At 42.1% G+C, this 24496-nt stretch overlaps 1 protein-coding gene across 2 annotated transcripts in view; it reads left to right on the top strand.

The window, feature by feature from the left end:
* The window catches only part of RAB4A (RAB4A, member RAS oncogene family), a 45548-nt gene that overhangs the window by 12572 nt on the left and 8480 nt on the right, over window positions 1-24496 (top strand). Inside the window, exons 3-7 of one of the 2 annotated variants that reach the window (XM_032491863.1) lie at window positions 11575-11655; window positions 13919-14033; window positions 17960-18022; window positions 19537-19691; window positions 21435-21530. In XM_032491863.1, coding sequence (XP_032347754.1) covers window positions 11575-11655; window positions 13919-14033; window positions 17960-18022; window positions 19537-19691; window positions 21435-21530 — 510 coding nt within the window. The remainder of the gene's footprint in view (window positions 1-11574; window positions 11656-13918; window positions 14034-17959; window positions 18023-19536; window positions 19692-21434; window positions 21531-24496) is intronic. The other variant, XM_032491864.1, reaches the window with a different exon arrangement.

Below are 24496 nucleotides of genomic sequence, written 5' to 3'. Positions count from 1 at the left end.
AGAGATCTCATGTGCCCTTTACTCTGTTTTCCCCAGTGGTCACATTGCAGAACCGTCATGACATCACAACCAGGATACTGATGCTGCCCCGGCTACTGACACAGATCACTTCTATCAGCACAAAGATCTCTCCTGTGCCCTTTTGGAGACACATACTCTTCCTCCCTGCTCCCCCCACCTCCTTAGCCCCGGGCAACCACTGATCTGTTCATCATTTCTGTAATTCCTTTGTTTCAGGAGTGTTCTGTAAATGGCCTCACGCAGTGCGTAATCTTACAGGATTGACTTTTCCACGCAGCGTGATTCTCTGCAGAGCCATCCGGCTTACTGCTTGTATCAGCAGTTCACTCCCTACTCACTTATTGCCGAGTATTATCATTCTTTGGTATGAACGTACTCATTTGTTTAACCAGTCACCTGTTGCAGAACATCTGGGTGGTTTGCAGTTCGGGGCTATGACAAATAAAGCTACTGCAGACGTTCATGGGCAGGGTTTTGTGTGATCGTTAAGTCTTCAGTTTTCTGGGATAAACGCCTAGGGGTGCAGTTGCTCAGTCATGGTGGTTGCATGTTTAGTTTTTTTTGAGAAACTGTCAATTTTCCAGATTAGCTATACCATGTTATATTTCTACCAGCAGTGTAGGAGTGATCTAATTTCTGTGCATCCTCGCCAGGATTTGGTGTTGTCACTATTTATTTTAGCCTTTCTGATAGGTGTGTAGTGACACCTCATTATGGTTTTAAATTACATTTCCCTAATTTATTGGCTAACATTTTTTTTAGTTGGCTAACGATCTTAAACATATTTTCACATGCTCATTTGCCACATGTGTTATCTTTTTCAGTGAAATGTCTCTTCATGTCTTATGCCCATTTTCTACTTGGGTTGTTTGATTTTGTAATTAATTTTTTTGTTGAATTACAGTTGATTTACAATATTTTGTTAGTTTCAGTTGTATAGCAAAGTGATTCAGTTATATATATATTTCAGATTATTTTCCAGTGTAGGTTATTACATGATATTGAATATAGTTCCCTGTGCTTTACAGTAAATCCTTGTTGCTTTTCTATTTTACATATAGTAGTTTATATCTACTAATTCCATACTCCTAATTTATCCCTCCCCCTCTCCGTTTCCCCTTTGGTAAACATAAGTTTGTTTCCTATGTCTGTGAGTCTGTTTCTGTTTGGTATATACATTCATTATATAATTTTTTAGATTCCATATATAAGTGATATCACATAATATTTGTGTTTCTCCATCTGACTTAATATTCTCTATGTTGCTGCAGTGGCATTATTTCATTCTTTTTTATGGCTGAGTAATATTCCTGTGTGTGTGTGTGTGTGTGTGTGTGTGTGTGTGTGTGTATCCCACATCTTCTTAATCCAGTCATCTATTGATGGGCACTTGGGTTATTTCCATGTCTGGGCTCTTGTAAATAGTGCTGCTGTGAACATTGGGATGCATGTGTCTTTTCAAATTAGAGGCTTTTTTCATCTTTTCTTTATATATGCCCAGGATTGGGATGGTTGTATCATATCATAGCCCTATTTTTAGTTTTTTGAGGAACCTCCATACTCTTCTCCATAGTGGCTGCACTAATTTACATTCCTACCAGCAGTGTAAGAGGGTTCCCTTTTCTCCACACCCTCTCCAGCATTTGTTATTTGTAGACTTTTTTGATGACGGCCATTCTGACCAGTGTCAGGTGGTACCTCACTGTGGTTCTGATTTGCATTTTCTGATGATCAGTGATGCTGAGCATCTTTTTGTGTGCCTGTGGGCCATCTGTATGTCTTCTTTGGAGAAATGTCTATTTAGGTCTTCTGCCTATTTTTGATTATGTTGTTTGCTTTCTTGTTATTGAGTTGTATGAGCTGTTTGTGCATTTTGGAAATTAAGCCCTTGTTGGTCACATCATTTGCAAATATTTTGTCCCATTCCATAGGTTGTCTCTTCATTTTGTTGATGGTTCCCTTTGCTGTGCAAAAGCTTTAAGATTGATTAGGTCCCATTTGTTTGTTTTTATTTCTCTGCCTGGGGAGACTGCTCTAAGGGAATATTGCTGTCATTTGTGTCAGAGAGTGTTTTATCTATGTTCTCTTCTAGGAGATTTATGGTGTCATGTCGTGTGGTTTTGATTTGCATTTTCCTGATGAGCAGTGATGCTGAGCATCTTTTCATGTGCCTGTTGGCCATTTGCAGGTCTTCAAACCATTCTGAGTTTATTTTTGTATGTGGTGGGAAGGCGTCTAATTTCATTGATTTACTTGTAGCTGTCCAGCTCTTCCAACCCTACTTGTTCAAGAGACTGTCTTTTCTCCATTGTATATTCTTGCCTCCCTTGTCATAGATTGATTGACTGTAGGTTTATTTCTAGTCCACTGATCGATATGTCTGTTTTTGTGCCAATACCATGCTCTTTTGATTACTATAGCTTTATAGTACAGTCTGAAGTCTGGGAGGGTCATGTCTCCAGCTTTGTTCTTTTTCCTCGGGATTGCTTTGGCAATTCTGCGTCTTTTGTGGTTCCATATAAATTTTAGGATAATTGTTCTAGTTCTGTGAAAAATGTCCTAGGTAATTTGATAGAGATTGCATTAATCTGTAGATTGGATAGTATGGTCGTTTTAACAATATTAATTCTTCCAGTCCAAGAGCATGAGATATCTTTCCATTTCTTGTTATCACCTTCAATTTCCTTTCCAATGTTTTGTGTTTTTCAGTGTATAGGTCTTTCACCTCTTTGGTTAAGTTTATACCTTGGTATTTTTTTGGATGCAATTTTAAGTGGGATTTGTTTTTTAACTTTCTGATATTTCATTATTATTGTGAAGAAATGCAACAGATTTCTGTATGTTAATCTTGTATCCTGCTACCTTGTTGAATTCATTTATTTGTTCTAGAAATGGGTTGTTTAATTTTTTTTTACTGTGTTTTGAGAGGTTTTTTTTAAAATTAATTTATATATATTCTAGATGCTAGTCCTACATTGGATATTTTGCAGATTTTTCACTCAGTCTGTAGCTTGTCTTTTCATTCTCTTAACAAAGTTTTCTATAAAGCAAATGTTTTCTATTTTGATGAAGTCCAATTTATCAATTTTTCCTTTTATAGATTTTGGGGGTGGGGGGCATCCAATCCAGTCTCAGACCTCTTTACTTTGTCCTGAGGATCTCCTATTTTTCCTAAAAGTTTTATATTAATGTTGTACCTTTTAAGTCTGTGGTCTATTTTCAGTTAATTCTGCATAAGATATGAGGCTTAGGTCAAGGCCCTTTTTCTTCCCCCTTGTGGATGTCCAGTTGCTTCAGCACCATTTGTTGAAAAGGCTAACTTTCTTCTATTAAATGGTTTTTGCACCTTCAAAAGCAGCTGGACATATTAATGTGGGTCTGTTTCTTAGTTCTCTGTGCTGTTCCGTTGATGAATGTGTCTCTCCCCCTGCTCACCCCTCACCGTTGTGATTACTGTGTCAGATGAAGTGATTCCTTCCACTGTTTCTTTTTCAAAGTTGTTTTTGCTATGCTAGTTCCTTTGTCTTTCCATATAAATTTTAGAATCATCTTATCTGTATCTACCAAAAAGTCTCTTGCTAGAAATAGGAAATTTTCTTAAACATAGGCATCAATTTGGAGAGAATTAGCATCTTTGCTTTGTCCAGTCTTTAATCCATGGACACAGTGTGTCTTTCTATTTATTTAGAGGGTTTTTTTTTTGTTTCTTTCATCAGCATTATGTCGTTTTTAGCATAGAAATCCTTCCCATGTTTTGTTAGATTTATGCCATTTTTTTCAGTGATTATAAGTGGTATTATATTTTAAATCTTGATGCTGATGTGTTTGTTGTTAGTATATAGAAATACGATTGATTTTTATATCCTACAGTCTTGACCTTGCTTAACTCACTTACCAGTGATAGGAGGTTTTTTTTTTTTTTAAGAGTCCTTCAATTTTTCTTTGTAGACAATCATTATCTGCCAATAGGAACAATTTTATTTCTTCCTTTTTGATCTGTGTACCTTTGTTTCCTTACTTTGTATGCCTTACTCTTATTTAATATCAAACAGGGATATTAAATAAGAGTGGTGGGATACGATCCAGCAATCCCATTCCTGGGCACATATCTGGAGGGAACTCTAATTCAGAAAGATACATGCACCCCAGTGTTCACAGCAGCACTGTATACAACAGCCAAGACATGGAGACAACCTAAATGTCCATCGATAGATGACTGGATAAAGAAGTTGCCTATATTTATACAATGGTACTCAGCAATAAAAAAGAATAAAATAATGCCATTTACAGTGACATGGATGGATCTGGAGATCGTCATTCTAAGTGAAGTAAGCCAGAAAGAGAAAGAAATATACCATATGGTATCACTCATATGGGGAATCTAAAAAAAGAGGAAAAAAAGAAAGAAAAAGGATACTAATGAATTCCTCTACAAAACAGAAACAGACTCACAGACATAGTAAATGATCTTATGGTTACTGGGGTGGGGAAGGGGTTGGGAAGGCATAAATTTGGGGGGTTGAGATTTGCACATGTTAACCACTATATATAAAAACAGATTTAAAAGAAAAAAAGAGTGGTGAGAGCAGATAGTCTTACTTTGTTTCTGGTCTTAGGGAGAAAGCAGTCTTTTCACCATTCAGTGTAAGGTTAGCTGTAGAAATTTCTAAATGATCATTATCAAGTTGAGGAAGTTCCTTTCTGGTTTTTTGTTTCTGTTTTTGAGAGTTTTTATCATGAATGAGTGTTGATTTCTGTGAAATGCTTCTTCTGCATCAGTTGATAGGACCATGTGATTTTTCTTTTTAGCCTGTCAATAGAGTAATTGCATTGATTGATTTTTCAGATATTGAACCAGCCTTTCATCTCTGAAACAAAGCCCACTTGGTCATAGTGTATAATTTATATGTATATATAAAACTGAATTCTGTTTGCTAATATTTTGTTAAGTGTTCATGAGAGATACTGTTCTGTGGTTGGTGTTGCTTTAATACTGTCCTTTTCTGGCTTTGGTATCAGGGAAATACTAACTTCAGAAAATGACTAGGGAAGGGTTCCCTCCTTTTCAGTTTTCTCAAAGACGTGGTATAGAATTGGTGTTGGTTCTTTCTTAAATGTCTGTAGAATTCTCTAGTAAAACCATCTTGGCCTGAACGTTTCTTTTGTGTGAGTTTTAGAATTACAAATTCAGTTTCCTTTATAGTTATAGGACTATTTAAGCGATCTGTTTTATGTTGGGTGAGTTGTAGGACTTTGCGTTTTCAAAAAATGGGTCCATCTCTTGTAAGTTGTCAAATTAAAGTGTGTGGAGCTGTTATTGCTCCTCCTTTGTCATCCTGCTGGGTCTGTAGTGCTGCACCTTGACATTGGCTATTTGTGTCCTCACTTGCTGTCTTTTTTTTTTTTTTTTCGGTCAGTGTTTGTTACATCGCTGAGTTAACAGTGGCCCCTGCACTTTGGCGCCTCTGTGGTTTTCTTCTCCCCAACAAGCTGAGACGTTAGTTCAAAGCCTGCCAGCGCCAGATTCAAATTCTTACATACTCAGTTGCTTTAAATACGGCCCAGAGAAGCACATCATCATTTTTAGCCATAAGTGGCTGCCTGCTTTGAATACCCGGTGAAGCCGCGCTCACCGTCTGCTCACCTCTGATCAGGCAAGCTCTGGGGCTGTCACAGACCTCCAGCAGATGCTGCCGAGCGACGTCACCTGGACACGTTAAGCCCCCTTGGAGGGGGTGCTCTTCTCCCCAGGTGTCCCCTTGCCCTGTTGCCCGCCGGGCACCTTGTCGGCAAGGCCTCCTGCCGTGAGGGACTCCCCTCCCACGCAGCCTGTCTAAGTTGTCACGGTGCTACCCGGACGAAGGTAGGTGTGTGCCGTGACCGTCTCAAGGTCATGCCCTTTTCCTTGATCAGCCCCCACATCCTTCAACTCACCAGTTTTGCTAGAGTTTGTCAATTTTATTGATCTTTTCAAGGAATCAGCTCTTTGTTTTTCTGTTTTCAGTTTCATTGATTTCTGCTCTTGGTTTCCTTCTTTCTGCTTGTTTTATGTTTATTTTGCTCTTCCTATGCTAGGTTTTGAGGTGCTTCGATAATTGAGACTTTTCCTCTTTTCTAATATATGCATGTAGTCATGTAGTGCTCTGAACTTTCTTTTCAGCACTGCTTTAGTTGTAACCCACAAATCTTGATAAGTTATATTTTCATTTCCATTCAGTTCAGTGTAGTTTTCGATTTCCCAGGAGACCCTCTTTAAATCATGGGTTGTTTAGAAGTGTCCTGGTTAGTATCCGAGTAGTTGGAGATTTTCCTTTTGTCTTTATGTTACTGATTTCTAGCTTGATGCCATTGTGGTTGGAGAACACATTCTTTGTGATTGCAATCATTTTAAATTTGTTAAAGTTTATTTTATGGCCCAGGGTGTGGTCTACCTTGATACACGTTCCATGGGACCTTGAAAAGAATATGTACCCTGCTCTTGTTGGGCGGAGTGTTCTATAAACGTTGACTCAAACCTGTTGGTTGACTGTGCTGAGTTCTTCTGTATCTTTGCTGATTTCTGTCTAGGTTCTGTCAGTTGTTGAGAGAGAGGTGTTGACGTTTACAGCCATAATGGTGGGCTTGTCTGTTTCTCCTTTCGGTTCTGTCAGGTTTTAGTTTGACTTATTTTATAGCTCCATTTTTTAGTGCACACATTGAGGATTCCTATATCCTATTGGGGGATTTACCCTTTTATCATTATACAGTGACCCTCTCTGTCTCTGGTCATTTTCTTTGCCCTAAAGCATGTTTTATCTGATAATGATAATGATTGACTTTGATTAAAATTTGCGTGATATTATTTTTTTTCATTCTTTCATTTTCAACCTGCCTGAAATCATAATTGAAGTGAGTTTCTTGGAGGCAGCATGTAGTCAGGTCATGTTTTTCCATCTGACCTGCCAATCTTTGTCTTTTAATTGGTATATTTATATGGTTTATGTTTAATGTAAGTATTGAGCTATTAAATTTGTTTTTTCCATTTTATATTTTTACTTTCTATTCTGTTTTTTTATTTCCCTCTTTTCTTTTTCTAATCTTTCTGTGGTTTATGAGAATATTTTTTAGAATTCCATTTGATTTACCTATTTTTTTATTGAAGTACAGTCAGTTACAATGTGTCAATCTCTGGTGCACAGCACAATGTCCCAGGCATGCATATACATACATATATTCATTTTCATATTCTTTTTCATTACAAGACATTGACTATAGTCCCCTGTGCTATACAGAAGAAACTTAGGTTTTTAAATATATTTTTATATACAGTGGCTAACATTTGCAAATTTCAAACTCCCAAATTTATCCCTTCCCACCCTCTTTCCCCCATAACCATAAGATTGTTTACTAAGTCTGTTATCTGTTTCTGTTTTGTAGATGAGTTCATTAGTGTCCTCTTTTTTTTCTTTTTTTTCCGATTCCATATATGAGTGATACCATATGGATTTACCTGTTTCTGAGTATGACCTGTTTCCCTGATGTTCTGGGGTCTGTCTCTTCGCATAGTTGTTTTAGTGGTCGCTCTGGGTATTAGACTGTATATACATACCACAGTCTACTGGTATCATCATTTTACCAGTTTGAGTGAAATATAAAACCCTTACATCCGTTGACAGCCATGCCTTGTGCTTCACAGAGTGCATTTTTTACAAATTGAAGGTTCACGGCAACTCTACATTGAACAAGTCTGCTGGCACCATCTTTCCAACAGCATTTGCTCACTTCACGTCTCCGGGTCATGTTCTGGTAATCCTTGCAACATTTTAAACTTTTTCATTATTATTATAGTTGTTATGGTGATCAGTGATCTTTAATGTTACTGTGGCCAAAAGATTATGACTTGCTGAGGGTTCAGATGATGGTTAGCGTTTTTTACCAATGAAGTATTTTTTAATTAAAGTATGTACATTGGTTTTTAAGACATAATACTACTGCACACTTAACAGACTACAACGTAGTGTAAACATAACATTTATATGCACTGGGAAGCCAAATCCAATCCTCCATGTTACTTAAACTCTCATATTTTATTTCTCTTCAATTCTCTGTTCTGCCTCCTTGTAATTTTCTTCATTCTCTATTCCAGTTCACTAATTTTCTCCTTAGTCATGTTAATTCTGTTCTTTAACTCATTTATTGACTTTTTAAAATTTATAATTCAGTGATACCTAAGATTCATAATGTCAGCATTTGTTAAAGGATGAGACAGATTTGTGGAACAATCTCAAAGCACACGTTTTGCTTGTGGTGTTTGTGTTTTGTTTTGTGTTGTTTTAATGAGGAGGAGGTAATTAGGTTTATTCATTGATTTCTGCTTGGAGGAGGTACTAGGGATTGAACCCAGGACCTCTTGGGTGCTGAGCATGGGCTCTACCACTTGAGCTACACCCTGCCCCCTATTGACTGTTTATTTTTAAAGACTGCAGTTTTTATTTCTAGACACATTCTAGAAATCTACCTCTTTTTATATCACTTTATTCTTTTCTTATGGATTCAATTATTTTTTACAGTATTAATCAGCTTGAGTATAGTTTCTTAGGTTCTTTTTTTAATCAGATTCTTGAAAGTTTAATGTTTTGGGATTGCTGACTAATTCAAGATGGACTGTTCCCTTGAGTGTTTTTTAATTTTAGATTGTGAGCTCATCTTCAGAGGAGCTGTAAGTGTGGGAATCCTCTATACCTCGGGCTGAGGGTGTTTCTTTCCAGAGTGATCTGCATTTGCTTCTTCCAGGCATCCCATTATTTTAAATTTCTTGACTTGAAGATTCATTTTCCACATTTTTTAAACATTTTTTATTGATTTATAATCATTTTACTCCACATGTTTTTTAAATTTGAACTTCAGACTCAGATGATAAACCTTCAAAGTGGAATGTTTTTCTGCTGAGAGGCCAGGCAGAGTCAGAGAGGGCTCCTTGTCTTCCTGCACTGGGGAGAGGATTTTTCCCCAGCCTGTCCTTTCACTTCCGGCTGAGCCCTGAAGAGAGTTGCAGTTCAGCTCACTACTCCTTCCTTCACATGGGCACATAAGAAACATTCCAATTTGTGTACACAAATAATTTTTTCTCTCAAGGCTTACTTTTGCCTACATAGTGACAGCATCTTCACCTGATTTTCATCTTTCTTTTATATATTATATATATATTTTATATATTATATATATATATTGATTGAAGTATAGTCAGTTTACAATGTTGTCAATTTCTAGTGTACAGCACAATGCTTCAGTCATATAGGAACATACATATATTCATTTTCATATATTCACCGTAAGTTACTGCAAGGTATTGAATATAGTTCCCTGTGCTATACCATATAAACTTGTTGTTTATTGGATTTTGTGAGAATCCTCCTGTACTTCAAAGCGAGAGACACTCTGCCACAGTTCAGTAGGCATCTGTGTGATTCAGTTGGTTTATAGATGTAATTCTTGGTGTATTCATGGGAGATAGTGAGCTATGAGTCTCTCTACTCTGCCATCTTGGTTCAACCTCTGATTTTCATCTTTTTTTATGTAATGTTTTGGGCTTTATTTCTTAAATAGAAGGAGATATGGAACCAGAGTGAGAAATTCCAATATTTCCATTTTAACCTGACCATCTTAACCAGCTTCCCTTCAATTTCTTGGTTTGTAAAAGCTGTTTGATGAAAATAATTAGACTTGGCACATTTTATTTTGTGTGTGTAGTGAAACATACATTACATAAGATCTGCCATTTTAACCCTTTTTAACTCTACAGTTCAGTGGCATTAAGTACATTCACACTGTTGTACAACCATTACCACCACCATCCATCTCCAGAACTTTCTCATCTTTCGTATCTACTGAATGCAAACTCTCCATTTCCTCTCCCCCATCCCCTCCCCAACAATCACCCTTCTACTTTCTGTCCCTATGAGTTTGATGACTCTGAGTACCTCATGTCCTGGAAGTGGAATCTTCTGGTATTTGTCCTTTTGTGCCTGGCTTATTTCACTTAGCACAATTTTCTCAGAGTTTATCCATGTTGTAGCATGTGCCAGAAAGTCCTTCCTTTTTAATGTTGAATAATATCCCAATGTATGTATATACTATATTTTGTTTATCCATCTATCCATCAATGGATATTTGAGTTGGTTCCATCTTTTGGCTACCGTGAGTAATACTGTTATGAACACTGATAGGCTTGCTTTTAAAACGGGCAGTGGGAAGCATAAAACTGTTGATATTTTTAAATGCTGACAATTCTAATAGCACTGCCCTATAAGTTTAATTGCCTACAACCATTTGAAAATCATGAGAGGCTGACAGCTTAATCTTGGAGTGATATGAATGTAGTTCTTAGGAAACAGGGCTAGCCCAGGCACCGGCAAAGAAATAGACTATTTGGGCTTAACTGGAAGGAGCCAGGGCCAGCAGTGCTTGGTCTGGGCTGGACACAGGAGTGCAGAGGTGACACCTGCAGGGGTGCACACAAGGGAACCAGGAATGTGGAGCAGGGCCTGCAGGGCCAGGGGATGAGCCTGGCAGCCAGGGGTGAGCAGTGGTGGGTCAGGATCAAAGGGTGATCGTGGGAGACGGGGTGGGTGCTCTGCAGGGCCTGGACTGAGCAGAACGAGAGTTCTTTCCTAATAAAAAGCAAAAATGAATCTCCAGGGCCGTATGAGGCTCCTAATGCTACATCACTCTAATTTACAGACTCCGTGCTGGAAAGCCTCTTTTTCCGGTTATAGAAAGTAGGATCCCAAATTAAATGTATTCCAAGTGGGGGAGGGTGTAGCTCAAGTGGTAGAGCACATGCTTAGCGTGCAGGAGGGCCTGGGGTTAGTCCCCAGTACCTCCTCTAAAAATAAGTAAATGAATAAACCTAATTGCCTCCCTCCCTGCCCCCCCAAAATAAAATAATAAAAATAAATAAATAAATTCCAACATGTAAAGAAGAAATGAAGAGCTTTATCTACACTGAATGAGGCAGACTTCTCACGTGGAATACTGACCCCAGCTGGGCTTAAGCCAGCCTTCCCACAGGTCACAGATGAGGGGACAGAGGCAAGGCCACAGAAGTCTGCAAGTACGGGGAAAACTGACACCTATTGTTTTTTTAAAAAAAAAAAAAAAAAAAAAAAGGAAAGCGACTTCTCAAAGCCTCAAAGTCTACCAGGTTTTTTCTTTTGTACAGAAAACACTTGAAATTTCTAGGCGACTTTCGCTCGTCATTGTGTGTGTGTATTTTTTTTGAATAGTGTAGCAGAGAGACAGATTTTAGTCATTATAAGAAGTTTTCCAACTTTTAATATCAAAACAAATTGTCCCCAGTTTGAAATGGCGCTGAGTTAGCACGCAAGCCAGATACAGAAAAGGTGGGAAGGTAAGTCAATGTGTTTATTGCCATTTTCACAAAATACTGTTACCTCTTTTTTTTCTGTTATATTAGCAACTAATATTTCATTAAATTTTTATGATTGTAGCGTAAGAATAAATTCATAGCACCTGTTTTAAAGTTGCTTTTCACAATCTCTTTTTGTCTTTCAGATTTTTTGTTTAAATTCTTGGTTATTGGCAATGCAGGAACCGGCAAGTCTTGCTTGCTTCACCAGTTTATTGAAAAAAAATGTAAGTGATGCCATGTGGTCTGTGTTCACACACGTCTCCTTCTGAGAGCGCACTCCTGCTCGGATTTGTTTACAGCTGGACTTATGAATAGTTTTTTCAGGAAAAAACTCGTAGTTTAAAAATATTTTTAAATGACATTTAAAGTCTGTTATTAAACTTTTAGTAATCTGATTTTTATTTAGCAGTTCAGCCTTATAATGGTTCATAGTTCATTACGTAGTGTACCGTCTGTACATTTTCCAGATACTGAAATACAGTGGGATAATGTGGAATTTCATTTCCCAGCAGGCTCGTTGTGCATTTTGAATGAAATAACATCTGTCCTCGGCAGCCTTGTGTTGTCATTAAGGCAGTTGTAATCTTCAATTCTATTTTGCAAGTAAAGAAACAGAGGTTCAGAGAAGTGAGTGTGTACCTCTTCATGGTGACCTCATAATTGGTGAGACTCAAACCCAGACATTTTGACCAGAGGAAATAACTTTTGCAACTGACTCACACTCTTGGTAAAGGGGATTGAATTTTGTATTCCAAACTATTGTAAAAGGTGGTAGGTTTGAAAGGCCCTTAAAATAAGTAGTGCTTTTATAATAATGGAAAGAATTGTGGAGAATGGCCTGTCTGTTTGGTAGTCAGATGAAGGAACGGAAACAGAATTAATTTCATTTAATGAAGTGCATCTCGGGGGGAGGGTATAGCTCAAACGGCAGGGCACATGCTTAGCATTTGCAGGGTCCTGGGATCAATCCCCAGTACCTCCTCCAAAAATAAATAAATAAGTAAACCTAACTACCTCTGCCCTGCCCCCAAAATTTTTTTAAATTTTTTAAAAAATGAAGTGCATCTTAAATATGTATGAGATACGTCAGGTGGTAGGTAAAATGGAAAAAGAGGCAGCATAGTGTGTCTTGGAAAAGAGCTTGAAGAATAAAATTCTAGAAGTGCATTTTGCTCATTGCATTTTCATCAGCCAAGAGCTTGCTGGAACCTCTGTATAGCGACACGGACCCAGCATGGCTCAGTCACGGAGCCAGTCCTTACTGAATTGAACACGTCTTCACTCACCGGGCGGTCCAGGCTTCTTTGCCAGTTACCAAGGCTTTTCCTTGCTCCGTCTCAGAAGCGAGCATCCGGACAACAGTGGACCAAGCGCCCAGCCTGCTGCTCTCCCCCTCCTCTGTGGGGATCTCCCCCTTGGTCGCCCTCCCTGTCACTCCTCACTGTCACAGTAATGTTGTCACAAGGTTTCACTTTATCTCTCGTGTAGCCATGACCTAGTCAGGATGCCCTTGGCCTTCGGTTATGGCCCTCTGAAGGCTTTTACTCCAAGGTGTGCGCAGTGGCTCGGTCTAGCAGGATGTCCAGTTCTGCACTGTCCAGGCGTGAGACAGGCTGCTGGGGTCCCTGTTCCCCTCCCCAACCCCCACGCTCCCAGGCAGCAATAAACATAGCTGTCAAGTGGCATTCCTGACTTCTGGTACAATTAAATTTTATCCTGTGGTTATAAAATATAAGCCAGCTAGTGGACCATATGCCCACGATATCCATCACAGAAATTTTCTTTTATAGACGGCTTATTCCAGTTGAGTTTAGCAGGCTACTTCGCCCGCCGCCCTGCCCATTCAAACAGTATTGATTTCTCCAGAGGATTCATTCCAGATTAGCGCCACGCAGTGCTAAAATTCATGAAATCCCAGCAGCTGTAGATGCATAGAGTTTTTGTTTTTTGGGTTTGTTTGTTTTGTTTTTCACACTATCTTTTCCTCGTTTCCCCTTAATCTTTGATGTCCATTAAGTTTCTTTGTTTCTTTCTTGGGCTTCAGTGCCTTTCCTTCCCTTTACTTTTATTTCTTTAGGAGATTTGGCGGAATAGTTAAAACCATTACTGGCCAAGTTGCAGGTCTGCCCCTGGGTGGTGAGGCCTCCACGTGGTGCCCAGGCTTCCGTGCAGCCGCCATTCATGAGAACCTTAACAGTGGACGGGGAGACACCATCTCCTGTGGTGTGGCCTCGTCCAAGCCCCGGCTTTAAAATACATGGTTTGTTTAGGATTTTTGAGGAAAGCTTTTATTGTCTCTTTAAGAACAGGGATTGTATGTGCTCTCTTTAAAAGAACAAGTACCTGTTATCATCTGACTGTTGGAGAAATGAATGGCTGAAGTAAATTGCATTTTCCATTGACTTAAGTCTTGATTTTAATGTTACTCGTTTAAATCTGAGCCTGTTTCCTTAGTGTTCTAAAATGAAATTTCTTTCTCTTTTTCAGTCAAAGATGACTCAAATCATACAATAGGAGTGGAATTTGGTTCAAAGATAATAAACGTTGGTGGTAAATATGTCAAGTTACAGATATGGGACACAGCCGGCCAAGAACGATTCAGGTAGCTTTTTCTCTAAATTAAGAAAAATATTTGAAAATTGGGTTTGAAATAATCAGTTATATTCTCCTAATATATATATAGTCCTCCCCAACTCCCTCCCCTAGATTTTAGAAATTTTGCCTCTGGAAGCTATAAGACAAGCTAGAAGTCAGTTTTTCTCCATGCAGCACTGATTTATGAAAGAATGCATTAGAACCTCTTCCAAGTGAATGCGCCCTAATTTGGAGGCTAATTTATTCTTCGAGACTAGTGAGTGCATTAGGAGGGTGTGGCGTTGCCTGTTCCACACTGTACTTTTAGATTCAAATCAAAGCAAAATAGTAGCACAAACAATTCTTCTCTGCATTTTACTTTAAAAGGAGAATTTTTTAAAACTTCGTTGGGGGCTGGTTTTGTTTTACATTAAAACATTCCACAAAATATTCTCTCTTCTCTCCTCAACACTTTCATTGCACTATAGTCACCATCGATGTTTGCAATGATGGCCCCAGATCACTGCGGATAAGGTTACAGGTTTAATATTCTGTAAGTACTAAAGCAAGAAAGTAGATTAATATTTCAGTTGTGCTTTTTGAACAGATACCCAAAGTCAAGCAGAACAGATAGTCACAATTTCAAAATTCAGTTAAATAAAATTTAATCCCAGTGCAGGCATTTCATTTAAAGTCAGGTATATATTCTCTGCAGAAAGATGAATAGCCCCAAAGGAAAGGCTTAAGGATGCTAATATTTTGGTTTCCCCAGTGGAATAGCCCAATCTCTGTCTAGCCATTTCACGGTAAAGCCTCCAGCCCACACATAAAGGGGTGGGGTTTTTTTTAAGACTTTTATAATTCCTTGTTCTTGAATATAATTGATCAACCAAGGATCACCAGACACTTGAAGGAAGTTTTTAAAATAAAAGAAAGAGCCCAAAATAAAGAAAATAGAAACTTCCAGGGAATAGGAGAAAACTAAAACTACAAAAGAGCGATCAAATAATATATTAAGTAGAGTAATGATCTTCCTGAAAGTTAAACAGCAAACTTGAGATGGGAAGGGGAGGAAACAACAAAGAATCATCCAGAACTAATTCAGGAGGTCCCAATGCCTGACTAATTAGGCATTCCCGAAGAAGGGAAAACAGAGGAAACACTAAAAGAAACAATTAAAGAAAATTTTCCACTGAAGGAATGAGATTCCACATTTATTGGCCCACCTTGCACCAAATACAGATGAATGGGAGAAATTCCAGACAGGGGTGTGCCATGTAAAATTTCAGAGCATTATGGATGAAGCGAAGATACGGAAAGACTCCAAGAGGCCAAAACAATCCCAATAAAGGATCAGGCATGGACTGTTCAACAGCAGCATTTGGAAGCTAGAAGATAATGGAAGCATCACCTTCAAACCTCAACGTGAAAAAATTTTTTTCCAGCCTAAAATTGGAAACTTGGCCAAACTATCCATTAGGTGTGAGAAGAAGAATCAGAGTATCTTCAGTTATGCAAGAACGGGAGAGAATTGTTGTATTCTTTCTTAGAAACTTCAGGAAGCCACACCTCACCAACACAGGGGAGAAAGCCAGAGAGGGAGAAAGCAGCCCTGGGACCCGGCCCTGCAGGACGGGGAGGCAGCAGGGGCAGGCGCCACAGGCCGGTGCCTCTCTGATGCTTCTTCTCTGGGAGCTGGAGCTAAAATAGAGAAGAGTTGCCTCCTACTACATGTGGAAAAGACCTGCCCCCGGGGGCTCCCTAGGGGAGAGCTGACAGCTGGCCCCCCTCACCCCGCTGCTCTGCCCTCTGCGGTAGCGTCTGTAAGGAGACGGGGGAACGCTTCGAGCCTGGGAAATTTAAGGGCTAAAAAGTAAATTTAAAAATAGCTGCCCTTTTCAAAATATCAAAGAATAATGAGCAATTCTGTTTGTTTTCTGTAAGTTCCACGGTTTTCTTTTTCCCCAGAGGTAGGCACTGTTTGTTTCTTTGGTGCCTGTTTTTCTTTTTTTTTCTTTTTTTTTTTTTACCTTTTTGTTGAAGTGTAGTTGATGGTGGTGCCTCTTATCTGACCCCAGGTGAGTGGCCTTTTTCCACACCACTCTGTGACCGACAGCCCACTTCGATGCTGACGGTACCCGGAGTGAGCACCAGACGCCGCAGGTTCAGGGCTCAGGCCCCCGACTGTCCGCCCTGCACACACCGGTCACTCTCAGCGTCTGCCCAGCAGTCAGTGAATTCAGGGCTTCCATGGCCCTGCCCCCAGGCTCCCAAATTCACTGGAACGACTCACAGAGCTCAGGAAAGCACCGCATTCGATGTTACCAGTCTATTATAAAGGGTGCAAGTCACAAATGGCCAAATGGAAGAGGTGCAGACGGCATGGGTGTGGGGACCCAGCGCTGGGCTCCCCGCCCTCTCCACACCGCCATGTGCTCACGAACTCGGAAGCTGTCTGAGCCCCACTGCCTAGGGCCTCTTACGGAGGTTTCGGACTGCAGACATGATCGATTAAAGCGGTTGAGTCACTGACCATTGCCCCATTCCGGAGCACAGGAGCCTTGTAGACCTTGAGGAGGACTTTTGTTGCTCTGGAGGTCAGCAAGTGACAGCGGGGACACCAGCTGTAGGAGCCTGCAGGGGTCCAGGCAGAGAGCTGGTGGCGTGGATTAGGACAGTGCTGGTGAGGATGGAGAGACATGTACATTGTGGGGCGTGAACAGTTGGTGAGACAGGTCAGGACCTGATGGACTCAGTATAGAGATGGGCATGAAGAGGCGTGGAGGCTCCGAGCAGAGATTATAAACAGATTATAAACAGAGTGGATGGTGGGACCTCCTCACCCCTCACCCCACCCCCCGCCAGGAGGGACCTGAAGGCTGGGAACCAGGGTTCTCTCTTACAGATGTTCATCATGTGGTCACGTGGAGATGCTGGGGTAGCAGCGGTTGGATCTTACAGATGTAGTCTGAGCTGAGGATTAAATCTGAGTCAGGACTGTTGGTAGACTAAGAGAGCCAGAGCCCAGCCCTGGGGAAGGAACTCTGGTACCAACAGGGCAGATTCAGAGGAATGATTCAGCGTAGCTGGTGAGGAGAGGAGGAGGCCGGGAGAGAGGGGGCTGCAGCAGCGGAGCGGGGCAGGACAGGTGCACTGGGTCTGGACCCACAGAGCTGCGTGACCTGGACCAGCTGTGTGGGAGGAGCGGCAAGGCAGGGCGGCGGTGGGGGGAATAGGAAGGGAGGGGCACTGGTCAGGCAGCTCTGGGGAAGGTTGGGTGTCAGAAAGAGAAAGCGATGGAACAGTAGCGGGGGATCAAGCCTCCTACTTTGTTCTTTAAGATGGGAGGTGCCGGAGCAAATTTGATTTTGCTAGTGGGAAAAATGTAATGAACCAGGGAGGGATTCGTGCTGCAGGGGAGAAAATGTGTTACTGAAAGAAAAATCCTGGAAATTGTGGACCCGGACAAGATACATTTGGGCACTGTAGAAACAGGTGAGGGGCGAGAGGAAGGTCATGCAGGGCAGCGCGGCTGTGGAGTCCGGGAAGGAGGTCCCCTCTCCCCGGGGGGAAGACACAGGACCCCCGCGCCAGCAGAGGGGGACTGCCGAGCGCCCAGGGCCCACTCAGCTTCTGAGAGGGCTCCCTCTCTGCCCGCCCTGTAAGTTCTCAAAGATGCCCTTGGCTCTGCGGAAGAGCTTCATCCACCCTTTAGGGAATATCATACTTGTCCCAGCTGGACGTCCCCACCTCCCTGCCATTTCTGTGACACTGATTTCAGGTGGAATAGCTCATCATGCATACTTTCAGGTGACCCTGAATCATTCCTCTGAAAGCAACGTCTGCCCCTGTATTGTGGTTTTCAAGGCAAAAACAGGTGCTTTCATATGAGCGGATGGTGCTCAGGAGTCCAGGCTCTGGCTGGTTGAAAGTAAAAGCGTGTAACTCTTCCAGGTCTGTGACGAGGAGTTACTACAGAGGTGCAGCGGGGGCCCTCCTTGTCTACGACATCACCAGGTAACAAGCCCCCGGAAGAGGCGCCGCCTCTGCTCCCTGGGTCCGCGCCTCCCTGCAGGGGATGCTTTGTGCATCAGCAGTGGGGGGGGGGGGAGGCGGCGGGCATGGCTGGGGGTCCAGAGCCCCACAGCCCTTTCACGGGGAGTCTTGGAGGTTCTTGGACCCGCCACTACTTTACCACGTAAAGAAGGATGTCCCCAAGGTTTTAGATGAAGCATCCATGGTGTTTCACTGTGTTTCTTAACATGATGTTTTGACACTGAAGGCTTGCAAAAAAACCCCAAAGAACAAACAAAAGAACTTAGAGTTTTCCTTTGTGGTAAATCATTAGAAGTAATTGCCGTCCATCAAGCACAGGCTCTAGGTCACGTCTGGTCACTGTGTGGCGTCCTCAGACAGGGCACTCTGACTGGACTTGAGCTTCCTTGTCTGTGGAGTAATGATGATCGTGTGAGACTCGTGAGGCTGCTGGGCGGTCAAGTTGGTTAGTATAAAGCTCTTGGCACACAGAAGGATCTGAGTGCACTGTCCTGTGTGTAGCCATCACCGCAGCTATCGCAAATTAAATTAAATTAAATTTTCAGCTGCCTGGTCTCACTTGCCCCATTCCCAGTGCTCAGAAGTCACCTGCGGCTGGTGGCCGCTGTATTGGACAGTGCAGGTCATAGAAGGTCCCCGTCCTCGAAGGAATCCCATCAGTCTGTGCTGATCTCAGTGTTCGCCAGCACCACCTCTGAAACGTCAACTGAACTGTGTCATCTGGGGGCTCCTTCTGGGAAGACGCTTGTGAGAGGGTGTCTGTTGCACACCCGGCCTGTATTCAGAATGAGGGGCTCTGGCGAGGAGGCGGGCAGCCCTGCCGCCCTTGCCTGGGGGTGAGGGGCTCCGCCTGCCCGCGTGTGAGGCCGCCCCGTCAGAGTGTGCCAGCAGAGGAAACTGGCCCTAGATAGATGAGGGCCGAGAACGGTCCTGAAGGCGGACGGACCTGGTCAAATCCTGGCTCTGCCACTGGCCCAACGTGTGACTTTGGGCAACTTAGTTTCTTTGGGCCTTGGGAGTCTCAGAGAAAAGGGAGATAATGAGAATCTATGCCATAGAGTCCCTTACCAAGAATCCAGGTGATAACTTCCTGGGAAACAAGGTACCAGCAGGTTGCAGGGATTCACTGAGTGGCAGAGGCGAGCTCTCAGGTGTCCCTCATCACCTTGCATGTACTGAGAGCTCCATAAATACTGTAAAATGAAGGGAGCAACTTCTGTTTCCTTTTGTACCCCGGCTGGGCAAACAACAGACCGCATGCTGTCAGACTCCCCGTCTCATTCTCCTGGAAACAAAGTGAAACAAACTGGTGTGGGTGTGGAGCACGCTCGGGGCATTCAGGTTGTCTGAGTTCCCTTCAAGGTTGCTGGCGTCGCCCCACGTGTTTGAAAGTGGTGTGAGTAGTGTGAGTGCCTGGAAAGAGTTGCTAGCTTTATAAAATACATGTACTATTTCCACAATCTTATATTACGCAGCCGAGAAACCTACAATGCGCTTACTAATTGGTTAACAGATGCCAGAATGCTAGCGAGTCAGAACATCGTGATCATCCTCTGTGGGAACAAGAAGGACCTGGACGCCGATCGGGAAGTCACTTTCTTGGAAGCCTCCAGATTTGCTCAAGAGAACGGCAAGTGACCTCTCACCTGTTACCTCTACTGGAGTTTTAAGATGAAACTATATTTAGGAAATGTGGAACTTCCTCTTGTTCTTACTGTAAATTTAGACTTATTTAGTATATTTTCGCTGTATTGCATTCTGCCTACAAAAGTTACTATAATGATAAAAGCAGATGTCTTAGTGTTCTGCAATGACTTTTCAGTCTAGGATTTCTGAATGTTACAGGTCTTGGTTTCAAGTGAAATTTATCACAGTAATTTTCAAAGGCCTTAATCAGATGGTGTCATCTTTCTTTTTTAATTTTTTTTGAATGGGGAAGGTAATTTTATATTTATTTCTTTGTTTATTTTTTTAAACAGAGATACTAGGAATCGAACCCAGGACCTTGTGCATGCTAGACATGCACTTTGCCACTAAGCTGTACCCTCCCCCCAATGTCATCTTTTTAAAATGTGATTTGAAGCTAAGTTGGTGAAATACTAGATCTAAATAGAAAGGGAAGCAGTAGAAGAAATACTGGACTTACTGGCTTTATTTTACTACATTAATTTTAAGTCATTTGGCTATAGTTGCCTTTGAAACTTGTCTGAATTTCTCTATGGAATACATTAGAGTGATACATAAAATTAATAGTTGCTTATAGATAGCAGAGTAAGAATTCAGACATTTTAAAATTACTTTAATCTTTAGAACCAGTCAAGAACTAAAAATATCCTGATATCAATTTTTAACTGGACTCGGGCTGCCAAATTATACTCTCGCAGATTAACTGGTTTTCTGCTAAGAAAATTAACACGTGGGATAAAAACGTGAGTTTACAGAAACAGACTCACAGACATAGTAAACAATCTTATGGTTACTGGGGGAAAAGGGGTGAGAAGGAATAAATTTGGGAGTTTGAGATTTGCAAATGTAAGCCATTATATATAAAAACAGATTTAAAAAACCAAATTTCTTCTGTGCAGCACAAGAAAGTATATTCAATATCTTGTAATAACCTTTAATGGAAAAGAATATGGAAACGAATATATGCATGTATATATATGCATGACTGGGACATTTGTGCTGCACGCCAGAAATTGACACATTGTAACTGACTGTACTCCAGTAAATTTAAAAAAAAAGAGTTTGTAAAGAAGCTATTTAGAAGCATGCAAGCTTAGAATATTGAAGCTCAAAAGGAGTTTATCTGTCATTTAAATGAACCTGATCTTTACAAGTAAGAAACAAGCGTCTAGGGAGCTTGTGTTTGCTCACAAAAGCAAGGAGAGTGGGCTTTGTACCGGGTGAGTGACCACCTGATGGTCAGAAGAGCGTTTGTTCATACAACATTCCTTCACTGTGAGGACGTCACACGGCCACGTAGTCCCCCCAGAGTGTGAGCTCCTGTAGGTTGTATTTGTGGTGACGTGAAGGTGATTGGAGAAGGAAGTTGCTAGTTTATTTCATATCGACCCCTGGGCGGTTTCAGCCAGCTTGCTTCCTTACTCAGCGTTGCTGCCTGCTTAGTTTCTTCAAAAGCTTTAAGTGCTGGCACAAGATACTGGTTACTTTTTGGGAAAAGTTAGAATTCTTCTAATATTTAAAAACATTTTTGACATTTATTGATTTTATATTTGCAGAAATAATGGTTTTAAGTAATAATTCTATTTCGCCCGCTATTCCAGGAGAATACTAAACAGGCTGTTATTAATTGAATAGTTGTGGTTGTCTTCTAAATATGGCTTCATCTTTTGTTTGATGTCAATTTTAGAGCTGATGTTTTTGGAAACAAGTGCCCTCACAGGGGAGAATGTAGAAGAGGCCTTTGTACAATGTGCCAGAAAAATACTTAACAAAATTGAATCAGGTAAAACACTTTCCATTCATAAACTTTTCTTCAGCATCTTTCACTCCCTGGCTCAGTAGTATCCATTTTCAGTATTTCCAGGAGCAATTTGGTCAAAGAATGTTCTCTCTACACCTGCCAACCTACAGTTGCCAGTTATGGGTTTGAAGGTCTTGTCCACGTGGCTGAGGGGAGAGCCCACCCCTCTCTTCCAGTGGCTTCCTCAGTCCCACTGATGCAGGGGGCGGGCCTTCAGGGTGTCAGGCTGTGTTTGCTTTTAGAACCACAGCCTTTTTTGTATCCATCACTTAAGGAAGACTGGACCTTTGTCCCCGCGCTCGCAACACCTCGCTGGCTTCGCTGGGCCAGTGGTCGTGTGTCATGGCGGGGGGGTGAGCTGTGTGATGTTAAGTGAGTTACAGGTACATTGCATGACGATGCTGGCTGTGGATGGGGCATTGTGGAGAATTTTTTTTTTCTTTGGTGGAGGTAGTTAGTTTACTTGTTTACTTATTTTTGGAGGAGGTACCAGGGGTTGAACCCAGGACCTCATGCGTGCTGAGCATGCGCTCTACCACTTGAGCTATACACCCTCCCCACCGAGAATTTATTTCTGAAGCTAACCGAGCATACCTCAGTAGTACTCTGTCTCATTACTGTTGTATTTGTTGCTTCAGTAAAAATGAATTTGAAATAACCCTGATTTAGGCAGCTGACAAAATAATATGTAGTTGTCACTTATTAAAGCTGATTTTTATTTAAATATCACCAAAATTGTATGTGGACATTCAGTTTTTAATTGATTCATTCAAATATCTGAATGCGTATTCTTTATCAGGTCCAGGGATACAAAAATGAATTTAATCACAATCCTTGCCCTCAAGAAACTGTCTTTCATGGGAAACAATCAAAAGATAATTCTAATACCGTGTGGTTGATACGAAAATTGAGCAGTGCATGGGATCTGGGGTCACACAAGGACGGGGAACCTGCCTGTCCAGGAGATGGTGTCAGGAGGGGCTTCCGGAAGGAGGTGGTGACTGAGCTCGGGCTTTTGAAGTGTGAGGAGGGGCCGGGCAAGGGGGTGAGGAGGAGGGTTAGACCCCAGAGGGCCTAGCATGAGTTGAGATTGGGAGAAAAGTTGAAGGAACAGAAGGACCCGGCGGGGAATGGTGGGAAGGAGGATCGGAGAGAGGCAGCAGCCAGGCCAGTGATAGTGACCCGGGGTCTGGAACTCGACCTTGTGGGCGACTGACTCCCCACCCTGGGCAAACGCTTGAGTCACTGGGGTGCATGAAAATCTGAATTCCAGGGCCCACTTCCGAGATGCTGAGTTAATTGGGCTGACGTACGGTCAAGGCATCAGCATCTTTAAAAGCTTCCTCACGTGACTGATCCTGGTGTCCATCGAAGCCTGAGAGCCCCTGCTGTGGGGGCGGGAAGCCCCAGGGGTGGTCGGCAGCGAGTGACGTGGTCAGGGTGTGACTGGAGACTGATCGTGGTAGGCGGTTCTGTCAAGGACAGACTGAAGGAATAACAGGGCTGATGGCCAGGGTACCGATGAGGGCGTGTTTGAGAACTCCAAAAACCGATGACCGATGAAAGCCTTGACAAGGATGTGGAAGTAGAGATGAAGAGATACAGATGGATTTAGGAAGAATTTTGGCGGGGGCATCATGATGGTCAGTAAACAGCAAAGCAGGGCAGTTGACCTTGGGGAGGAGAGAGAAGTGGGGGCAGGAAGGGAGGAGGAGCCACACTTGAGGTCACATTTGAGTAACTCAGTAAAGAGATGGCAAAGCCAGAGGATAAGTCAGTTCCAGGGAATAAAGGTGGTTCTGTGTGGGGTATGTTCCCTTGGTGATCTCACTGGAACAAACACGTGGAGGTGTCTGGTCAGCTTTGGGGAGAATTCCGGGCTGCCGGTACCCATTTGGGAGCCATCAATACATGGGACTAGTTGAGACTCTGGGAGGAATGTGGTCACCCAGAGAGCAATGGAGACAGAAGAGCGGTGACCCAGAGCGAGACCCCGGAGAATGAGGATGAAGGAGAGAAGGATGGAAAAGGTCAGAGATGTGTGACAACAGCCAGGAAGGTGGGTGTCACTTCAGCCGAACTTGAGCCAAAGGATCGTTCGTTACCACATGCAATAAAGTCTCATCAGCTAAGACCTGAACTGAAAAATATCCCTTGGGGTGGGCAGGAGGAGGCCACCGGTCATCTTTGCCAGCAGAAAGATGAAGGTAGAGGACAGAGAGCAACTGAGCGCAAGGAGGCGGTGAGGAGGCAGGAAGTGTTGGCCCCGCCCTGGAGGACGAGGGTGCAGGTGGTTAACTCAAAGTGAGAGGTTCCAGTAAGGGAAGAAGTTATGAAGATGCTGGGAGAGGAGAGAGGCAGGGAAAGGAGGGAAGGGCGGGAGGGGGGCTGACAGAAGCGGGGGCCGGGAGAGGTACCCGGGAGAGCCTAAGGCCCAGACAGAGGGCTGGTCTCTGCAGGAGGAGGGACTCTGCATCCCTCTGTGCTCTTTTGATCTGAAGACAACAATAAAAAACCTACTCAGCTTGGTACAACACTGATTTTTAAAGACTCTAGCATAAATGGTTATCATTAAAATTGGCAAGGTCTTGAGTAGTAGTAAGCTCAGCATGAGGTTTCATTTGAACGACCTTCCTACTTGAATATTGCATCTGTGAAAATCATGCATGGAAGTGAGCTCACACAAAACGTTCGAGATCTTTTTCTTCTGGTGTCATCAAAATCATAATGACATCTGGTGAAAAACTGTAAGAATATAAATTAGAATTCTTCAGTAGTACTTTTTAATTTTAAATTTCTAAATAGGCAGTATATTCACATGATTCAAAAACCATTGCTTTTTCTCCCCCGTTTTTTAAACAAAAGTTAGCATACTATAAATTCTGCCTTTACTATACCTACCGATCATTACAATTCAGTATGCAGAGACTTCCATCCACAGATACATG

The sequence above is a fragment of the Camelus ferus genome, chromosome 11, assembly GCF_009834535.1.
Source record: "Camelus ferus isolate YT-003-E chromosome 11, BCGSAC_Cfer_1.0, whole genome shotgun sequence".
NCBI lineage: Eukaryota > Metazoa > Chordata > Mammalia > Artiodactyla > Camelidae > Camelus > Camelus ferus.
The sequence above is the reverse complement of the archived record's forward strand: the minus strand, read 5'-3'. Positions and strand labels throughout refer to the sequence as shown.